The sequence below is a fragment of the Pan paniscus genome, chromosome X (assembly GCF_029289425.2).
Source record: "Pan paniscus chromosome X, NHGRI_mPanPan1-v2.0_pri, whole genome shotgun sequence".
Classification (NCBI taxonomy): domain Eukaryota; kingdom Metazoa; phylum Chordata; class Mammalia; order Primates; family Hominidae; genus Pan; species Pan paniscus.
The window spans coordinates 2,134,381-2,151,265 of NC_073272.2; the positions used below are offsets into that span (position 1 = coordinate 2,134,381).

Sequence of the window (16,885 nt, forward strand, 5' to 3'; positions counted from 1 at the left end):
ACCCAAGAACTAAGGAGAGAGAATTGAGAGCAGGAAAGGCAGGAGGGGAAAGCAGGCTAGACAGGCGCCCAGCATGTTGAAATAATTGTGTGACTGACACTCCACAGCAATCTGTGCTCCTGGAGTCAGGACGTGAGCCGAGTTGCTTAAAAATAAATCCACATGGCTGAACCGGGGTTACCCGATGCCGGGATCCCAGCAGAGCAAGAACGAAACAGCACATTCAGCTCCCTCTGTCCCTCGCTGGGCAACTGGAGGTTGTGGGGACAAGAATCAGAGTTCCAGCAGGTGCAGGCCAGTCCAGAGAGAAGCACAATTGAGAGCAAGGTTCGTACGGGTTTGGCGGAGGTGTGCCCAGGTCTCAGCTGAGCAGGGAAGGGATGCCTGTAGGAGCTGTGGTCGTCCATAAGATGTTGTGGGCAGCAGATACCACTCACAGGCAGAGGGCAGACCCTGCCGTGTGGCTGGACCACGGCTCTGGGGGCTCCTGAGCCTGGAGGCAGACTCAGTCGAGGTAAAGGCTCAATGGCCACAGCCGAAATGTCCCCACCCAGCTGGGCCTCAGCATCATCTATCGAGGACTGGAGAGTCCCCCAGCAGTGGACACACCAGGGCCACCACTGATGGATGTCCAAACCTGTTCAGATTTTAAACTTTTTTCTTTTAAAAAAAAAATTGCATGCATACATAGTAGGTGTATATATTTATGGGATAATGAGGTATTTTGATACAGGCATGCAATGTGTAATACTCACATCAGGGCAAATAGGGTATCCGTCCCCTCGAGCATTCATCACTTGTTTGTGTCACTAACATTCCAATTACACCTTTAATTAGTTTCTTTTTTTTTTTTTTTTTGAGATGGAGTCTCTGTAGTCCAGGTTGGAGTGCGGTGGCACAATCTCAGCTCACAGCAACCTCCGCCTCCCAGGTTCAAGCAATTCTCCTGCTTCAGCCTCCCAAGTAGCTGGGACTACAGGTGTGCACCACAACGCCCGGCTAATTTTTGTGTCTTTAGTAGAGACGGGGTTTCACCATGTTGGCCAGGCTGGTCTCGAACTCCTGACCTCAAGTCATCCACCTGCCTCGGCTTTCCAAAGTGCTGGGATTCAGGGGTTAGCCACCATGACCAGCAACTTTTAGTTATTTTTAAATGGACCATGAAGGATTGTTGACTGTAGTCACCCTTTTGTGCTATCAAATACGAGATCTTTCTCATTCTATCTAAAGTATATTTTTGTGCCCATTAACCATCTCCACGGCACACCCCATCTTCCCACCCTCTTACAAGATGGTAAACCTTTTAAACAGCCACAGAAAGTGCAAACAATTCTTTTCTTCTTTTCTGTAAGATTGGCTTAAAGGCCATCAGTATTGATATGCCACAAGTAAACTAACATTTTTTAATGGTGGGGACAAATCATGTGTTCGTCATGCTACTTGTCCACAAAACACTGCACTTTAAAAACTGATGATCGAATATTCTACACAAACTTTTCCAAGAAAACAGCAATGATTTGTTATTGTGGTCGGATGCAGTGGCTCACGCCTGTAATCCCAGCAATTTGGGAGGCTGAGGTGGGTGGATATCTGAGGTCAAGAGTTTGAGACAAGCCTGGCTAACACGGTGAAACCCCATCTCTACTAAAAATACAAAAAATTAGCCGGGCCTGATGGTGGGTATCTGTAATACCAGTTACTTGGGAGGCTGAGGCAGGAGAATCGCTTGAACCCGGGAAGCGGAGGTTGCAGTGAGCCGAGATCGCACCACTGCATTCTAACGTGGGCAACAAGAGTGAAACTCTGTCTCAAAAAAAAAAAAAAAAAAAATTATTGGTCAAAATTCATGTTGTCTAAATCTGAAACATTTTCAGAATCTAATAAAATTAAGTTGGTGATTATAAATCATTGTTTCTCGGCTGTCATTTTGGTTAGGTGGATCACATATGTGAATTTTGGGGAACTATATATAGTTTTTAAGCCGTTCAGATTAAAAGCAAAAAGTCATGAGAAAAGAATGCCTCACTTGTCAGTTTCCAGAAACTTCTCTTTGGGCTCCAGATTGATGGTTGAATGCCTTCAGGCCAGCAGCAAGTGTACCATTTGAAGGTGCGTGGGGATCATTTAACGGCCTCATAAGAATGCAGATTCCAGGGCCCCGCCCCCACCCCCAGAGGCCCCGATTCACAGATGGGCCCTGGGCACCTGCATTTCTTGTTTACTCCCCGGAAATGCTGATGTGACAGGCCCGGAGAAGGCACTTTTGGATTCATTGTGTTAGAAAATGCCACTCCTTTGAAAACCTGCTGCAAATGAGGAAGGGCCAAGGTGGCAGGGAATAGGACCCCCTGTCACAGATGAAACAGGAATTTTAAAAAATTTAAAAATGTATAAGCAAAAACTCAGTTGTATGTAAGAAAACCCAGTTCTCCCTGAGGAAGAGAAAGAGCTGAAGTCCATTAAAAATTAACTGCCTGTTTTTCTGCGGCTGATAAGCCTTATCTCTTCCTTTCCCAAGCATTATAAAAACTCTGCTTCTCTAGCTGTACAGCTACAAAGTCACTAGGCAAATAATCTCAAATCATAAAACATATTATTCCTTAAAAAATAAAAATAATATAATGCATGTGTCAATTAAACAACTGTCTTTGTTTCTCACTTCTATAATATACTTCCCCCTACACAGAGCTCCCCCCCGCCCCACAAAATACTTAAAAAATAACCAAACTCTTTGTTCAAAACTCAGTCCTTTAAATGTTAATCCGATGGGGTCGGTACAAATAAATAATTAAATAATTCCTCCTCAACCCCTCGGTCTCTCTAATTCCTTAATTATCCCTCTACACAGAAACCAATCCTTTTGCCCCAAGGCAGATCCTAATGAGGAGAAAAGATCTGGCCAGGCTGCTGCCACTCTGTGACATTGTACACTGGGCTTGGCTCTGGCTGAGGGGGAGCCCCTGTGGGAGTGTGTTCCTGAAAATCACAGGGATCCTGCAATGCCGGCTATGAAATTTCAACATACCCCAGCCCTTGGCAGAGGTAATAACAAGGTGTTTCACAGCAGCTTAGGGTAGAAAGATAGGGGCATAGGCAGTGACCAGGCTCAGCTCTGTGTAGTGTTCATTTCACTCTCAGGGCTTTTTAAAAAGAATCAAGGCCGGGCGCGGTGGCTCACACCGGTCATCTCAGCACTTTGGGAGGCTGAGGCGGGTGGATCATGAGGTCAGGAGTTCAAGACCAGCCTGGCCAAGATGGTGAAACCCCGTCTCTACTAAAAATACAAAAATTAGCCGGGCTTGGTGGTGGGCGCCTGTAATCCCAGCTACTCGGGAGGCTGAGGCAGGAGAATCGCTTGAACCCGGGAGGTGGAGGTTGCAGTGAGCCGAGATCACATTGCCGCCACTCCAGCCTGGGTGATAGAGTGAGACTCTGTCTCAAAATAATAATAATAATAATCGTCATCATCATCAAAATAGGCCAGGCACAGTGGATCACCCCTATAATCCCAGCACTTTGGGAGGCCGAGGTGAATGGACGGCTTGAACCCAGTAGTTCAAGATGAACCTGGGCAACAAGGCAAAACCCCAACTCTACAAAGATTAGCTGGGTGTGGTGCCGCACACCTGTATTCCCAGCTACTGGGGAGGCTGAGGCAGGAGAAACACTTGGGCCTGGGAGGCGGAGGTTGCAGTGAGCCGAGATAACACCACTGTACTCCAGCCTGGGCAACAGAGTGAGACCCTGTATCAAAAAACGAACAAAGAAATAAAGAATCAAAATACACCCATCCCCCGCTTGGGGGAATTCTCAAAACACCATCTCAAATTCAAACAGCCAAGGAAGGGATGTGCATTTAAAAAAAAAAAAAAAACATAAGGTACCACACATAAACATGGCTGAAAAAAGCACTTAGCATTTGGATGGCCAACAGGTATATGAAAAGGTGCTTATAGGAAAAGGTAGTCGGCCGGGTGCAGTGGCTCACGCCTGTAATCCCAACACTTTGGGAGGCTGAGGCGAATGGATCACGAGGTCAGGAGTTCGAGACCAGCCTGGCCAACATGGTGAAACCCCGTCTCTATTAAAAATACAAAAATTAACTGGGCATGGTCGCGAATGCCTGTAATCTCAGCTACTCAGGAGGCTGAGGCAGAAGAATCGCTTGAACCTGGGAGCCTGAGGTTGCAGTGAGCCGAGATCGCACCACTGCATTCCAGCCTAGGTGACAGAGCGAGACTCCGTCTCAAAAAGAAACAAAAAAATAAACAAAGAAAAGGTACTCAACATCACTAATCATCAGGGAAATGCAAATCAAAACCACCATGAGCTACTGTCTCACACCAGCTAAAATGGATATTGGCAGAAAGGTGTTTTTGTTTGTGTTTTTTTGTTTTTTGTTTTTTTTTTTCTTTGAGACAGAGTCTTGCTCTGTCACCCAGGCTGGAGTGCAAAGGTGTGATCTCAGCTCACTGCAACCTCCAACTCCCAGGTTCAAGCAATTCTCCTGCCTCAGCCTCCTGAGTAGCTGGGGTTACAGGCCCCCACCACCACGCTCGGCTAATTTTTGTATTTTTAGTAGACTCGAGGTTTCACCATGTTGGCCAGGCTGGTCTCGAACTCCTGACCTCAGGTGATCCGCCCGCCTCGGCCTCCCAAAGTGCTGGGATTACAGGTGCCAGCCACCGCGCTGGCCAGAATGATGATTTCTACAGTTAATTACAAGTGTTGGGGAGGGTGTAGAGAAAAGGGGGCCCTTGTACACCATCGGTGGGAATGTCAATTAGTACAGTCACTATGAAAAACAGTACAGAAGTTCCTCAAATCATTAAAAATAAAAGCACCACATAATTCAGCAATTCCACTGCTAGGCATAGACTCAAAGCAAATGAAATCAGTGTATCAAAGAGATGCCTGCATTCCTATGTGCATTGCAGCACTATTCACAGGAGCCAAGATATGGAAACAACCTAGGTGTCCAACAACACACGAAAGGATAAAGAAAATATATATCTATACCTGATGGAATACTATGCAGCCATGAAAAAGGAGGAAATCCTATCTCCTGCAGCAACACAGATGGAACTGGAGGCCATTACCCTAAGGGAAATAACTCAGAAACCGAAAGTCAAATACCATTATTCTTAGGTCGAGTCCAATTTGCTGGGTCCAACTCCCAGACTTTGGCTGAACGACGGATGAACAAATGCACTCAGACACAGATTTCCAGTGAAAGAGTGGGTTAGGGGATGGCGCCACTCACAGACACTGAGGAGGGTGTTTTAAAGAGTCAGCAGCCACGGCTTTGACAAGCTGCTGCTGTGGGCCTTTATTTAGTATACATTTAATGACAAAGGCCTTGAGTCAACACATTCGTGGGCAATTCATACGGTCGTCCCCCGCAACCCGGAGAGAGGGAGAGAGTAGTTCTGTGCGTGGATGATTAAAGGCCAGGTTCTGAGGCCTAAGCAAACTAACTTATCTAGATCAGTTTCTTTACATCCCCTCGTTATCTAACCTAAGCTTTCAGGCACTGGATAAGAGAATCTGGCTGCCTTCAGCCAAATCTTATTCGGGAGCATTTGCAAAACCTTCTGGCCTCCCAAGAAGGTTTGCATCTTTCTACAGTTTTTCCTACCACCCTGACCGACCTCCTACATTCTTACTTATAAGCGGGAGCTAAATAATGTGTCCACATGGAAAGAGTGGAATAACAGAGACTGGAGACTCAGAAGGGTGGGAGGTGGAAGAGGAGCAAGGGATGAGAAATTACCTCTCGGGTACAATGTACGTGATTCAGGTGTTAGCTATACTAAAAGCCCAGACCTCACCACTATGCCATTCATCCATGTTAACAAAACTGTACTTGCACTCCCTACCTGTATACAAATGAAAAATAAAATAATAAATAAATAAAAGGACAGAGCATTGAGAATCTAGAAGGATATTAGAAAGTTGTGTGCACACCTTCCTTAGTGTGAACAGACAGAAAGAGCACACCAGAATTTGGTCTAGCACCTGGTCGAAAATCTTAAGGGCAAGCATATTCCTGTTTGATTTATCTTTTTTTCTTTCTTTCTTTTTTTTTTTTGAGACAGAGTCTTGCTCTGTCTCCCAGGCAGTCCCAGATTCAAGCGATTCTCCTGCCTCAGCCTCCCGGGTCATTGGGATTACAGGCACATGCCACCATGCCTGGCTAATTTTTGTATTTTTAGTAGAGATTGGGTTTCACCATGTTGGCCAGGCTGGTCTCCAACTCCTGACCTCGTGATCCACCCGCCTCAGCCTCCCAAAGTGCTGGGATTACAGGCGCGAGCCACTGCGCCCGGCCTGATTTATCTTAAGTCAAGAACTCCCAACCAGCAGAGGCACCTCCTGGCATGTGCCCTGGAGGTCAACAGGAAAGGACAATGGCTCCTGTTCCCTGGGGAACACACATTTGAGTAAGAGTGCAAGCTACCAGCACATCTGCACGCCTTTCCTAGCAGATGTCAGAGCTGAGTGATGCTATCTTCGCCTTGCCTTGACCATCTCCTGCTCTAGGATGGGGCCAGAAATCCCCAAAAGAAGAGTGCAAAAATCAGAGCCATCTCTCCCAAATGCCACCTGGCACATGACTGAAGCTCAGCCATGAACCACGCAAACGACCTGTCCCAAGGAAAAAAAAACAAAAAAAAGCCATTGGAGTATCTCTCGGTACCTTTGTCGTTCAAGGTTTCTTCTTTTATTTTGCTTACAACTTGTTTGGCTTTGCTGTCATTATTTCCAGCTAAAAGGAAAAAGAAAAAAAAGATACGGTGACTTGTAGGATTATCCAGAAACTATTAACTGCAAAAAAAAAAAAGAGGTTTTAAGAGAAGCATAACACAAATCTGAAATGTGCCTTTGATGGACTTTCCCTTTATCCTAGCGTCTAACTTGACAGCCATTTTGGCAGACTAAAGCTATCCATTTAAAAGCCATTTTCTTTAGCCTGCATTGGCAAAAAGTACAAATGCATTTGACATTCTACTTTTCAATAGTGACAGGGACCCGGGGCACCTGCTGGTGTAATTTGCACGTGAGAGCTGAGAATAGCATAAGCATAAAAAATGTGCATTAAAATGTCAGGATGGAAACGAATTTTCGAAGGAGCTTTTATGCTGGAAACATCCCCGTGTGCACACACAGACTGCACGATGCACATGATCACAGACCGTGGTTCCTACTACGTGCTCAGGATTTCTTTCTGTTTCTTTTTTTTAATTCTACTTTAAGTTCTGGGGCACATGTGCGGAATGTGCAGGTTGGTTACATAGGTATACACGTGCCATGGTGGTTTGCTGCACCCATCAACCCGTCATCTACATTAGGTATTTCTCCTAATGCTCTCCCTGCCCTGCCCCCTCAACCCCTCGACAGGCCCAGGTGTGGGATGTTCCCCTCCCTGTGTCCATGCGTTCTCATTGTTCAACTCCCACTTATGAAGGAGAACATGCGGTCTTTGGTTTTCTGTTCCTGCGTTAGTTGGCTGTGTGCTCAGGATTTCTTACTCCTCTCTCTGCACTTCCATAAAACTCTCCAAGTGAGGTTTCAGGAACACGCCTTTAGAAGGATGGAAAGAGGTGTTTTGCTTGTTATAGCTAAAATAAAGACTAGGAAATCCAGGGTGAAAGAATGTTAATTGGGTTTTTTTGTTTTGTTTTGTTTTTTGAGACAGAATCTTGCTCTGTTGCCCAGGCTGGAGTGCAGTGGTGCGATCTCAGCTCACCGCAACCTCCACCTCTCTGATTCAAGTGATTCTCCTGCCTCAGCCTCCCGAGTAGCTGGGATTAGAGGTGACTGCCACTATGCCCAGCTAATTTTTTCGTATCTTTAGTAGAGACGGGGTTTCACCATGTTGGCAAGGCTGGTCTTGAACTCCTGATCTCAGTTGATCCTCCCGCCTCGGCCTCCACAGTGCTGGGATGACAGGTATGAGCCACCACACCCGGCCTGGTTTCTTTAATGTCTTAGGAAGTGAACATGCGTTGAACAGGAGACTATAGTTTGATGTTGTCTTCGTCATTTTTTCAAATGTCTTTGACCCGGGAGGTTGGATTTTAAGGTGTTTCTGAAGGGGCGGCTCTTTAGGGGAAAGGAGTTTGGCAAATTCTTCCTCCTTCAGCCTCATCCTTCATTAACCTGTTGGCAACATGTGGGATTAGCTGCTTTCCAGGGTGAGCCAAGCCCAAAACTCCCTTTCAGGGAGGGTCACGGAAAAAGTGTTGAGAGAAGGGAGATGAGAACTAGCAGGGGAAGCGCACAGGCTTGAACAAGAACGTCTTGGGTGCCCGGAGAGCTTCAAACAGCTGATCTGCAAGGAGCAGTTACCAAGGGGGTGGGGCCGGTCTATCTCCATCCTACCTGCACCCAGCCCGGGCCAGTGAGGTGTTCTGTAGTACAGCACCGTCCCTGGGTCTCCATGAAAATACATTACCAAATAATCCCTCTCTTTGGCATTCCTGAATACTGAGTCAACACGGCGTATTGAATTTACACACTCTAACACAAGGAAGAGACCATGCTGTTTGATATCCTATCATTGTATTCGGTATTCTTTCTTCTGTGTTAAGGCCATGGGCTCCCAAATTAACTATTAGAATGCACTTTTCAAAAAACAATGAAAATGTTTTCAGCAAAGAGTGAAAAAATATATAAGAGAGGAGAAGCAGTGAAACTTATGAAGTTGGAAATGTTTTTGGCTCCAGCGGGAGACGGCTAAGATAAATAGTGCAAAGTCCATCCTTTGGGGCAGAGTAAATGGAATATCTAAATTGTCACTTCCTTGAAGGAATTCAAAGTTGCAGACATCAGAAGACTGAAGCTGCAAAGGTAATTTGCACCTTTGACTTCCTTAAAGAAACAGAACATGATACCATTATTACATTTTTGCTTCGACAGTCCTTTGGCACTGAGGAGGCAGCAGGCATTTCAGGGAGGTGGGTTTTGACGGGAGGGAGAGGAAGAAATAGCCTGAAAGGTATATTCCATCTATAAATGTCCTATGCATCAAACACAAAACAAAAAAAGAAAGGATAAAAAAATTCAAAGTCAAGGTAACCTTTACACTGGGGACTTGTACATTCATGAGCTTATTTATGAAATCCCATGAACTTTTTAAATGTAAGCACTCATCCACTGCTGGGCTGCTGTGCCGTATCAGCCATCTGAAGATCAAAGGGTGTGGCCGGGTGCAGTGGCTCACGCCTGTAATCTCAGCCCTTTGGGATTTGGGAAGCCCAGGCAAGCGGATCACGAGGTCAGGAGTTCAAGACCAGCCTGGCCAACATGAGGAAACCCCATCTCTACTAAAAACACAAAAATTAGATGGGCATGGTGATGTGTGCCTGTAATCCCAGCTACTAGGGAAGCGGAGGAAGGAGAATTGCTTGAACCAGGACCCGGGAAGCAGAGGTTGCCATGAACTGAGATCACACCACTGCACTCCAGCCTGGGCGACAGAGCCCAACTCTGTCCCCCCCCAAAAAAAAAAAAAAAGTTAGCCAGACATGGTAGCAGGCACCTGTAATCCCAGCTACTCTGGAGGCTAAGGCAGAAGAATTGCTTGAACCCAGTAGGCAGAGGTTGCAGTGAGATGAGATTGCGCCACTGCACTCCAGCCTGGGCAACACAGCGAGACTCCATCTCAAAAAGAAAAAAAAAAAAACAAAGGGAAACATGCCGGAAGCTGGGATGAAGTAAGATGGGAGCCTCCACCTTCTCAAGAAAGACAAAAGTGACCAGAAAAAGCTGGGAGCATCAAAAAAAGCCAGGTGAAGTGATTATTTGGGAAGACCACCTTCATGGGCAGGCCATTTTCCATGGTGGCACAGTCAACGCTGGCATAGGACACAAGCACCACACTGGAGGAATGGAGAAGGTGAGGTGGCATGTGCGGTATCTTCTTTGGCCAATGTCACCTTCAGCAATTGTCTCCTCAGACCTGGAGGGAGCTGCTTTAAGGAACTGGACGTGGGACATTTGGCCTCATATGCATTTGCTGGAGTGGTTCCTACATTTGCTGAGCAAGTACTGCATATGCAGAAACACCGCACGCGTCCCAAACACAGTGCATCTGCCTTCTGCTTCATCCTTTGTATTTGGGGGGGCAGGGGGGGCGTTACGTGTTATATGTGCAATGGAAATTGGCATAGCCATTATGGAAAACAGTGGAGATGGGGTTTCACTATGTTGGCCAGGCTGGTCTTGAATGCCTGACCGCGGGTGACCCATTCGCCTTTGCCTCCCAAAGTGCTGGGATGACAGACATGAGCCACCGCACCCGGCCTGGTTTTTTTCACATCTTAGGAAGTGAACGTGCTTGGACAGAAGACTATAGTTTGATGTTGTCGTCATTTTTTTCAAATGTCTTTGACCAGAAAGGTTGGATTTTAAGGTGTGTCTAAAGGGGTGGCCTTTTTTTTTTTAAGAGTTCCTCAAAAAATGATCAATATGCCTAGCAGAGGATCTAGCAATCTCACTCCTCCGTATAGATCCAAAGGAAATGAAATCAGCCCCTTATAGAGATATCTACACCCCCATGTTCGTTGCAGCATGATTCACAAGAGCCAAGATATGAAACCAACCTAAGTGTCCATCTAAGGATGGGTAGATAAATAAAATGTGGGATAGCTACACCATGGAATACCATTCAGTCTTTGAAAACAAGAGGACCCTGTCCTGTGATACAACATGGATCAACCAGGAGTACATCATGTTAAGTAAAATAAGCCACATAAAACCAAATCCCACATGATCTCACCCATATGTAGAGTCTCCAGAAGTTGAACTCACAAGAAAAAGTATTATGATGATTATTGGCCAGGCGTGGTATCTCACGCCTGTAATGCCAGCACTTTGGGAGGCCGAGGCAGGTGAATCACAAGGTCAAGAGATCGAGACCATCCTGGCCAACCTGGCAAAAGCCTGTCTCTACTAAAAATACAAAAATTAGCCGGGTGCGGTGGCATGCACCTGTAGTCCCAGCTACTCAGGAGGCTGAGGCAGGAGAATCGCTTGAACCCAGGAGGTGGAGGTTGCAGTGAGCCGAGATTGCGCCACTGCACTCCAGCCTGGTGACAGAGTGAGACTCCATCTCAAAAAAAAGAAAGAAAGAAAAGAAAAAGAATTATGGTGATTACCAGGTACTAGGGGGGTGGGTTGCTGAGATTTTGTTCAAATGACACCAAATGTCAGTTTGACAGAAGGTATAAGTTCAAGAGATCTATTGTACTCAAGGTGACTAAATTAGTGACTTATAGTCTTGAACTTGACTATAATTAGTCACAGTGACTATAATTAATATTTGAAAATTGCAAAGAGAGTAGATTTTCAGTGTTTCCAAAAACACACACAAAAAGAAACATGTAAGGTAATGGATATGTGAATTAGCTTGAATTGGCCATTCCAGATGGAAACATATATCAAAACCACATTTTGTACACCATAAAAATATGTAACTTGTTTTTGTCTATTAAAATAAGTAAATAGATAATTAAATACAAGTTTAAATATTTTACACGTTTCACATGTACTATTCATGGACAATACAAAGTATATGTGGCACAAGTCATTTTTAAAAGACAGTTGCAATTTAGATAACCTAACCCAACTAGACTTCCTGTGACCTACAAAACTAGATTTTATGATGACCAACACAACTACACCTCATCATACTCTAACCCAACTAAATCTCATTAGGACCAACCAAAATACACCTCATCATACCTTAACCCAAATAGATCTGATTATACCCTAACCCAACTAGATCTCATCATGACCTAACCCAACTAAATCTCATTATAACCTAGCCCAAATAGACCTCAACATGACCTAATACAAACAGGTATCTTTATGACCAACCCAAATACACCTCATCATAACTTAACTGAATCTCATCACAACCAACCACACTAGACCTCATAACCTAACTAAACTAGACCTCATCATGACCTAATACAACTAGTTCTCATCATGACCAACCCAACTAGACCTCATCATAACCTAACCCAACTAGATCTCATCAAGACCTAATACAATTAGTTCTCCTCATGACCAACCCAACCGGACCTCCTCATAACCTAACTAGATCTCATCGTGACCAACCAACCAGATCTCATCACAACCTGACCCAACTAGATCTCGTCATGACCTAATACAACTTGATCTCATCCTGACGAACCCAAGTAGTCCTCATTATAGCCCAACTAGGTCTCATCATGACCAATCAACTAGACCTCATCAGAACCTTACCCAACTGGATCTCATCAGGACCTAATACAACTAGATCTCATCATGACCAACCCAAGTAGACTTCATCATAACCCAACTAAACTTCATTATAACCCACCTAGACCTCATCATTATCTACCCTTCCTGAGGACTGTACAAGAGATTTCTTATATTGGAAAAAAGCAGTATAATTTCCTCTTACTAAATAAAAAGATTTTGAGCCCAAACCAGAGTCACCAATCTGCGGCTAAACCTGGCCTGCAGCTGGATATTGTACAAAAAGTTTTACTGCAACACAGACTTTCCTGTTGTTTTAAGTATTACCTAAGGGTGGTTACTCACTACTAGGGCAGAGCTCATAGTTATGAGAGAAACATATGAACACATTTATTATCTGTCTCTTTACAGAAAAAGTTTACCCACCCCACTTTCATCTTAGATGACAGTCCATTGAGCATTATGAAAAAAAATGATACCCCACCAAAATAATATTTTGAAACGAGAACTAAGATCTTGTGGACAGATGGGAATTTGAACAACTGATATATGTGTCTAGTAATATTAATGTGCTTCAGTTGGACCCAGGTTATAATCTGAATTATTTTACAAGTAATTGATTATTCTTTAAATATTAATAAATTTTTAATTAAAAATTTGAAGTTAAATATTCCCATCTCTTATTTTGTATTTAATATAAAATTCATTGTGTTCAATGATATTTTTTCATTAATTGACTTTGAATCAAACTGCCATACAAAATGAAAAAATGCCTCTCTCAGAATATATCCAATTATCCTCAAAGTCACACAGGGGAAATAAGACTGCATAATTGATTGGATTGACCTAAAGGGTCAAAACTGTAACTCACAGTGAAAATTAAACACTGACATCAGGAGCTCTGTGGGATAGGAGACACAGGCAGGGTGCAGATGTGGTGTTTACTTTCTGTTTATCTCAAGAAAAAAGGCACATTGGTGCTGACATATACTGCTCCTGATGCTCAGTAAACATCATCTAAATGAAGTGGTAACACTTGAGACTCCCATGCACATGAACCAGAAGCTTGCTCACATGTCTTCATTGCTTTGTGCCTACAAAGTCCTCAGTCAACTAGACCTCACTGTGACCTAACCAAACCACACATCATCATGATCTAACTCAACCTGTCATCATGATCTAATCCAAGAGGACTTTATTGTGTTCTATTCAACTACCTCATGATGACATAACCCAGCTAGACCTTATCATGACCTCACCCAACTAGACCTCATCATGATCTATCCAGTAGGCCTCATCATGACCTTCCTAACTAGATCTCCTCATGATCTAACCCAATTAGACGTCATCATGACCTACCCAACTAGACGTCAATGTGACCTGACCCAACTAGAACTCATTGAGTCTTAACCCAACTAGACTTCATCATGACCTAGCCAAACCACACATCACCATGATCTGATCCAGCTAGATCTCACCATGCTATTACTGAAGTAGACTTCATTAAGACCTAATTAAATCACACCTCATAATGATCTAACTCAACCAGTCATCCTAATCTAATCCAACAAGATTTCATCACATTCTACTCAACTACCTCATCATGACATAGCCAAACTAAACATTATGATGAACTAATACAACTAGACTTCATCATGACCTAACCAAACTGTACCTTACCATGATCTAATACAACCAAACCTCAACATGACTTAATACAAATAGACCTCACCATGGCCTACCCAACTAGACCTCAATGTGACCTAACTCAACTACATTTCATCAGGACCTAACTCAACAAGACCTCATCATGACCTACCCAATTAGATCTCAAAGTGACCTAGCCCAACAAGATTTCATCATGACCTAAATAAGTCACACATCATCAAGTCTAATCCAACTAGATCTCATCATGCTCTTACTGAACTAGATTTCATTAAGACCTAATCAAACCATACCTCATAATGACCTAACTCAACCAGTCACCATGATCTAATCGAACAAGACTTCATTACATTCTACTCAACTACTTCATCATGACATAACCAAAGGAGACGTTATCATGATCTAATACAACTAGACTTCATCATGACCAAACCAAACTGTACCTCAGCATGATCTAACTCAACCAGACATCATCAGAACGTAATACAACTAGACGTCATCATGACCTGCCCAACTAGACCTCATCATGACCTAAACCACCACAATGAGGCAAAAAAGCACAAAGAAATGGGGTGTTTTCTTCCTTTCCTAGTTTGATTAAGAATTAAACTAATAATTAAACATTGCCTAGCTAAATTAAGAATTAAGAAGATGAAAAAGATCATTGCACTGGAGGAGACACAAGATCAAATATAGCCAGTATTGGATGTGAGCCCTCCCATCTTTGTTCAACCTTGAGGGTCTCTCTTCATCCTACTCCACCATCATTGAAGCCACTAGGCTCACATCCAGCCAACCTTCAGAGAATACCTATTGCTCTCCCTGTTCAAAAAATCAGCATCATTTTGACCCAGTCATCTCAAATATTGGCAGAAGTCTGAGATATAGAAAGTCCTGGAAAGTTTGTCATGTTGTTAATGATACAGCAGATATCCACCTAGCATGGATGGTCAAAACCAAGGGTTGCCATCCATCACCACCTCACAGTCTCCAAGCTAAATCTCAGAACCCCCCCTGCCCTACATCTTGTCTCTAATTTACTCAGGTCCCAGGGAGATGTAAACAGATCATGGAGGTGCTCAAGTTCATAAGAAGTTCTAGAAGTTCTAGAAATATACTCTCAGATGGGCACCCTCTCCCCTGGGGTCTCCTCATCTAAACCCAATCCTTTTGCATCTAGAGGGGGCGCAATAAACTGAATGTTTGTATCCCTCCAAAGTTCCTATGTTGAAATTCTAACATCACCAGTGATTCTGTTGGGAGGCGGAGGCTTTGCGGGATGATTAGGTCACGAGGGTAGAGCACAATGAATGGAATTAGTACCCTTATAAAAGAGACCCCATCCAGGTTCCACCATGTGAGGACACAGGAGAAAGTGGCCATCCACAACCTAGAAGACAGACTACACCAGAATCTGACCACGCTGACCCCCTGGTCTTGGGACTTCCAGCCTTGAGAACTGTAGGACAATAAGTTTCTATGGTTTATTGTGGAAGTCAGTGTGGCGATTCCTCAGGGATCTAGAACTAGAAATACCATTTGACCCAGCCATCCCATTACTGGGTATATACCCAAAGGATTATAAATCATGCTGCTATAAAGACACATGCACACGTATGTTTATAGCAGCACTATTCACAATAGCAAAGACTTGGAACCAACCTAAATGTCCAACAACGATAGACTGGATTAAGAAAATGTGGCACATATACACCATGGAATACTATGCAGCCATCAAAAATGATGAGTTCATGTCCTTCGTAGGGACATGGATGAAGCTGGAAACCATCATTCTCAGCAAACTATCGCAAGGACAAAAAAACCAAACACCGCATGTTCTCACTCATAGGTGGGAACTGAACAATGAGAACACATGGACACAGGAAGGGGAACATCACACACCGGGGCCTGTTGTGGGGTGGGGGGAGGGGGAAGGATAGCATTAGGAGATATATCTAATGTAAATGATGAGTTAATAGGTGCAGCACACCAGCATGGCACATGTATACATATGTAACAAACCTGCACGTCGTGCACATGTACCCTAAAACTTAAAGTATAATAATAAAATTTAAAAAAAAAAAGTTTCTATGGTTTGCAAGGCACTCAGGCTACAGCAGCCCAAACACACCAAGACAGGAGAGTTAGGGACATGAATGAACTTGACAATTTCAAGAAATTGTCATAAAGTTTTAACTTGTCCCAGTCTATTAAGAGAATGAGGCCAGGCGCAGTGGCTCACGCCTGTAATCCCAGCACTTTGGAAGGCCGAGGCAGGCAAATTACGAGGTCAAGAGATCAAGACCATCCTGACCTACATGGTGAAACCCCCCCTCTACTAAAAATACAAAAATTAGCTTGGTGTGCTGGCACACGCCTGTAGTCCCAGCTACTTGGGAGGCTGAGGCAGGAGAATCGCTTCAACCCGGGAGGCAGAGTTTGCGGTGAGCTGAGATCGCGCCACTGCACTCCAGCCTGGGCAATAAGAGCGAAACTCCATCTCAAAAAATAATAATAATAATAATAATAAAATAATAAAATAAAATAAAGAGAATGGGGCCGGGCACAGTGGCTCACGCCTGTAATACCAGCACTTTGGGAGGCTGAGGCAGGTGGATCACAAGGTCAAGAGATCGAGACCATCTTCGCCAACATGGTGAAACCCCGTCTCTACTAAAAATACAAAAATTAGCTGGGTGTGGTGGTGTGCTCCTGTAGTCCCAGCTACTCAGGAGGCTGAGGCAGCAGAATCGCTTGAACCCAGGAGGCAGAGGTTGAAGTGAGCTGAGATCGTGCCACTGCACTCCAGCCTGGCAACAGAGTGAGACTTCATGTCAAATTAAAAAAAAAAAAAGAATGGATAAAAAAAATGCTCAAGTGGGAGTTAGGCACAACTTTGAGGAAAAGAACTGCTTGATGGAAGGAAAGAGACTGATATAGACCAAAAAGTGCTCACCTGCTTCCGAAGCTC

At 44.1% G+C, this 16,885-nt stretch overlaps 1 protein-coding gene across 3 annotated transcripts in view; it reads right to left on the reverse strand.

Moving 5' to 3' along the window:
* DHRSX (dehydrogenase/reductase X-linked) overlaps positions 1 to 16,885 on the reverse strand; it is a 302,105-nt gene that overhangs the window by 193,849 nt on the left and 91,371 nt on the right. For 2 of the 3 annotated variants that reach the window (XM_034951362.4, XM_063601860.1), the window contains one exon: positions 6,701 to 6,769. In XM_034951362.4, coding sequence (XP_034807253.1) covers positions 6,701 to 6,769 — 69 coding nt within the window. Of the gene's footprint in view, positions 1 to 6,700; positions 6,770 to 7,875; positions 8,168 to 16,885 lie in introns of those variants that run through there. The other variant, XM_055106613.2, reaches the window with a different exon arrangement.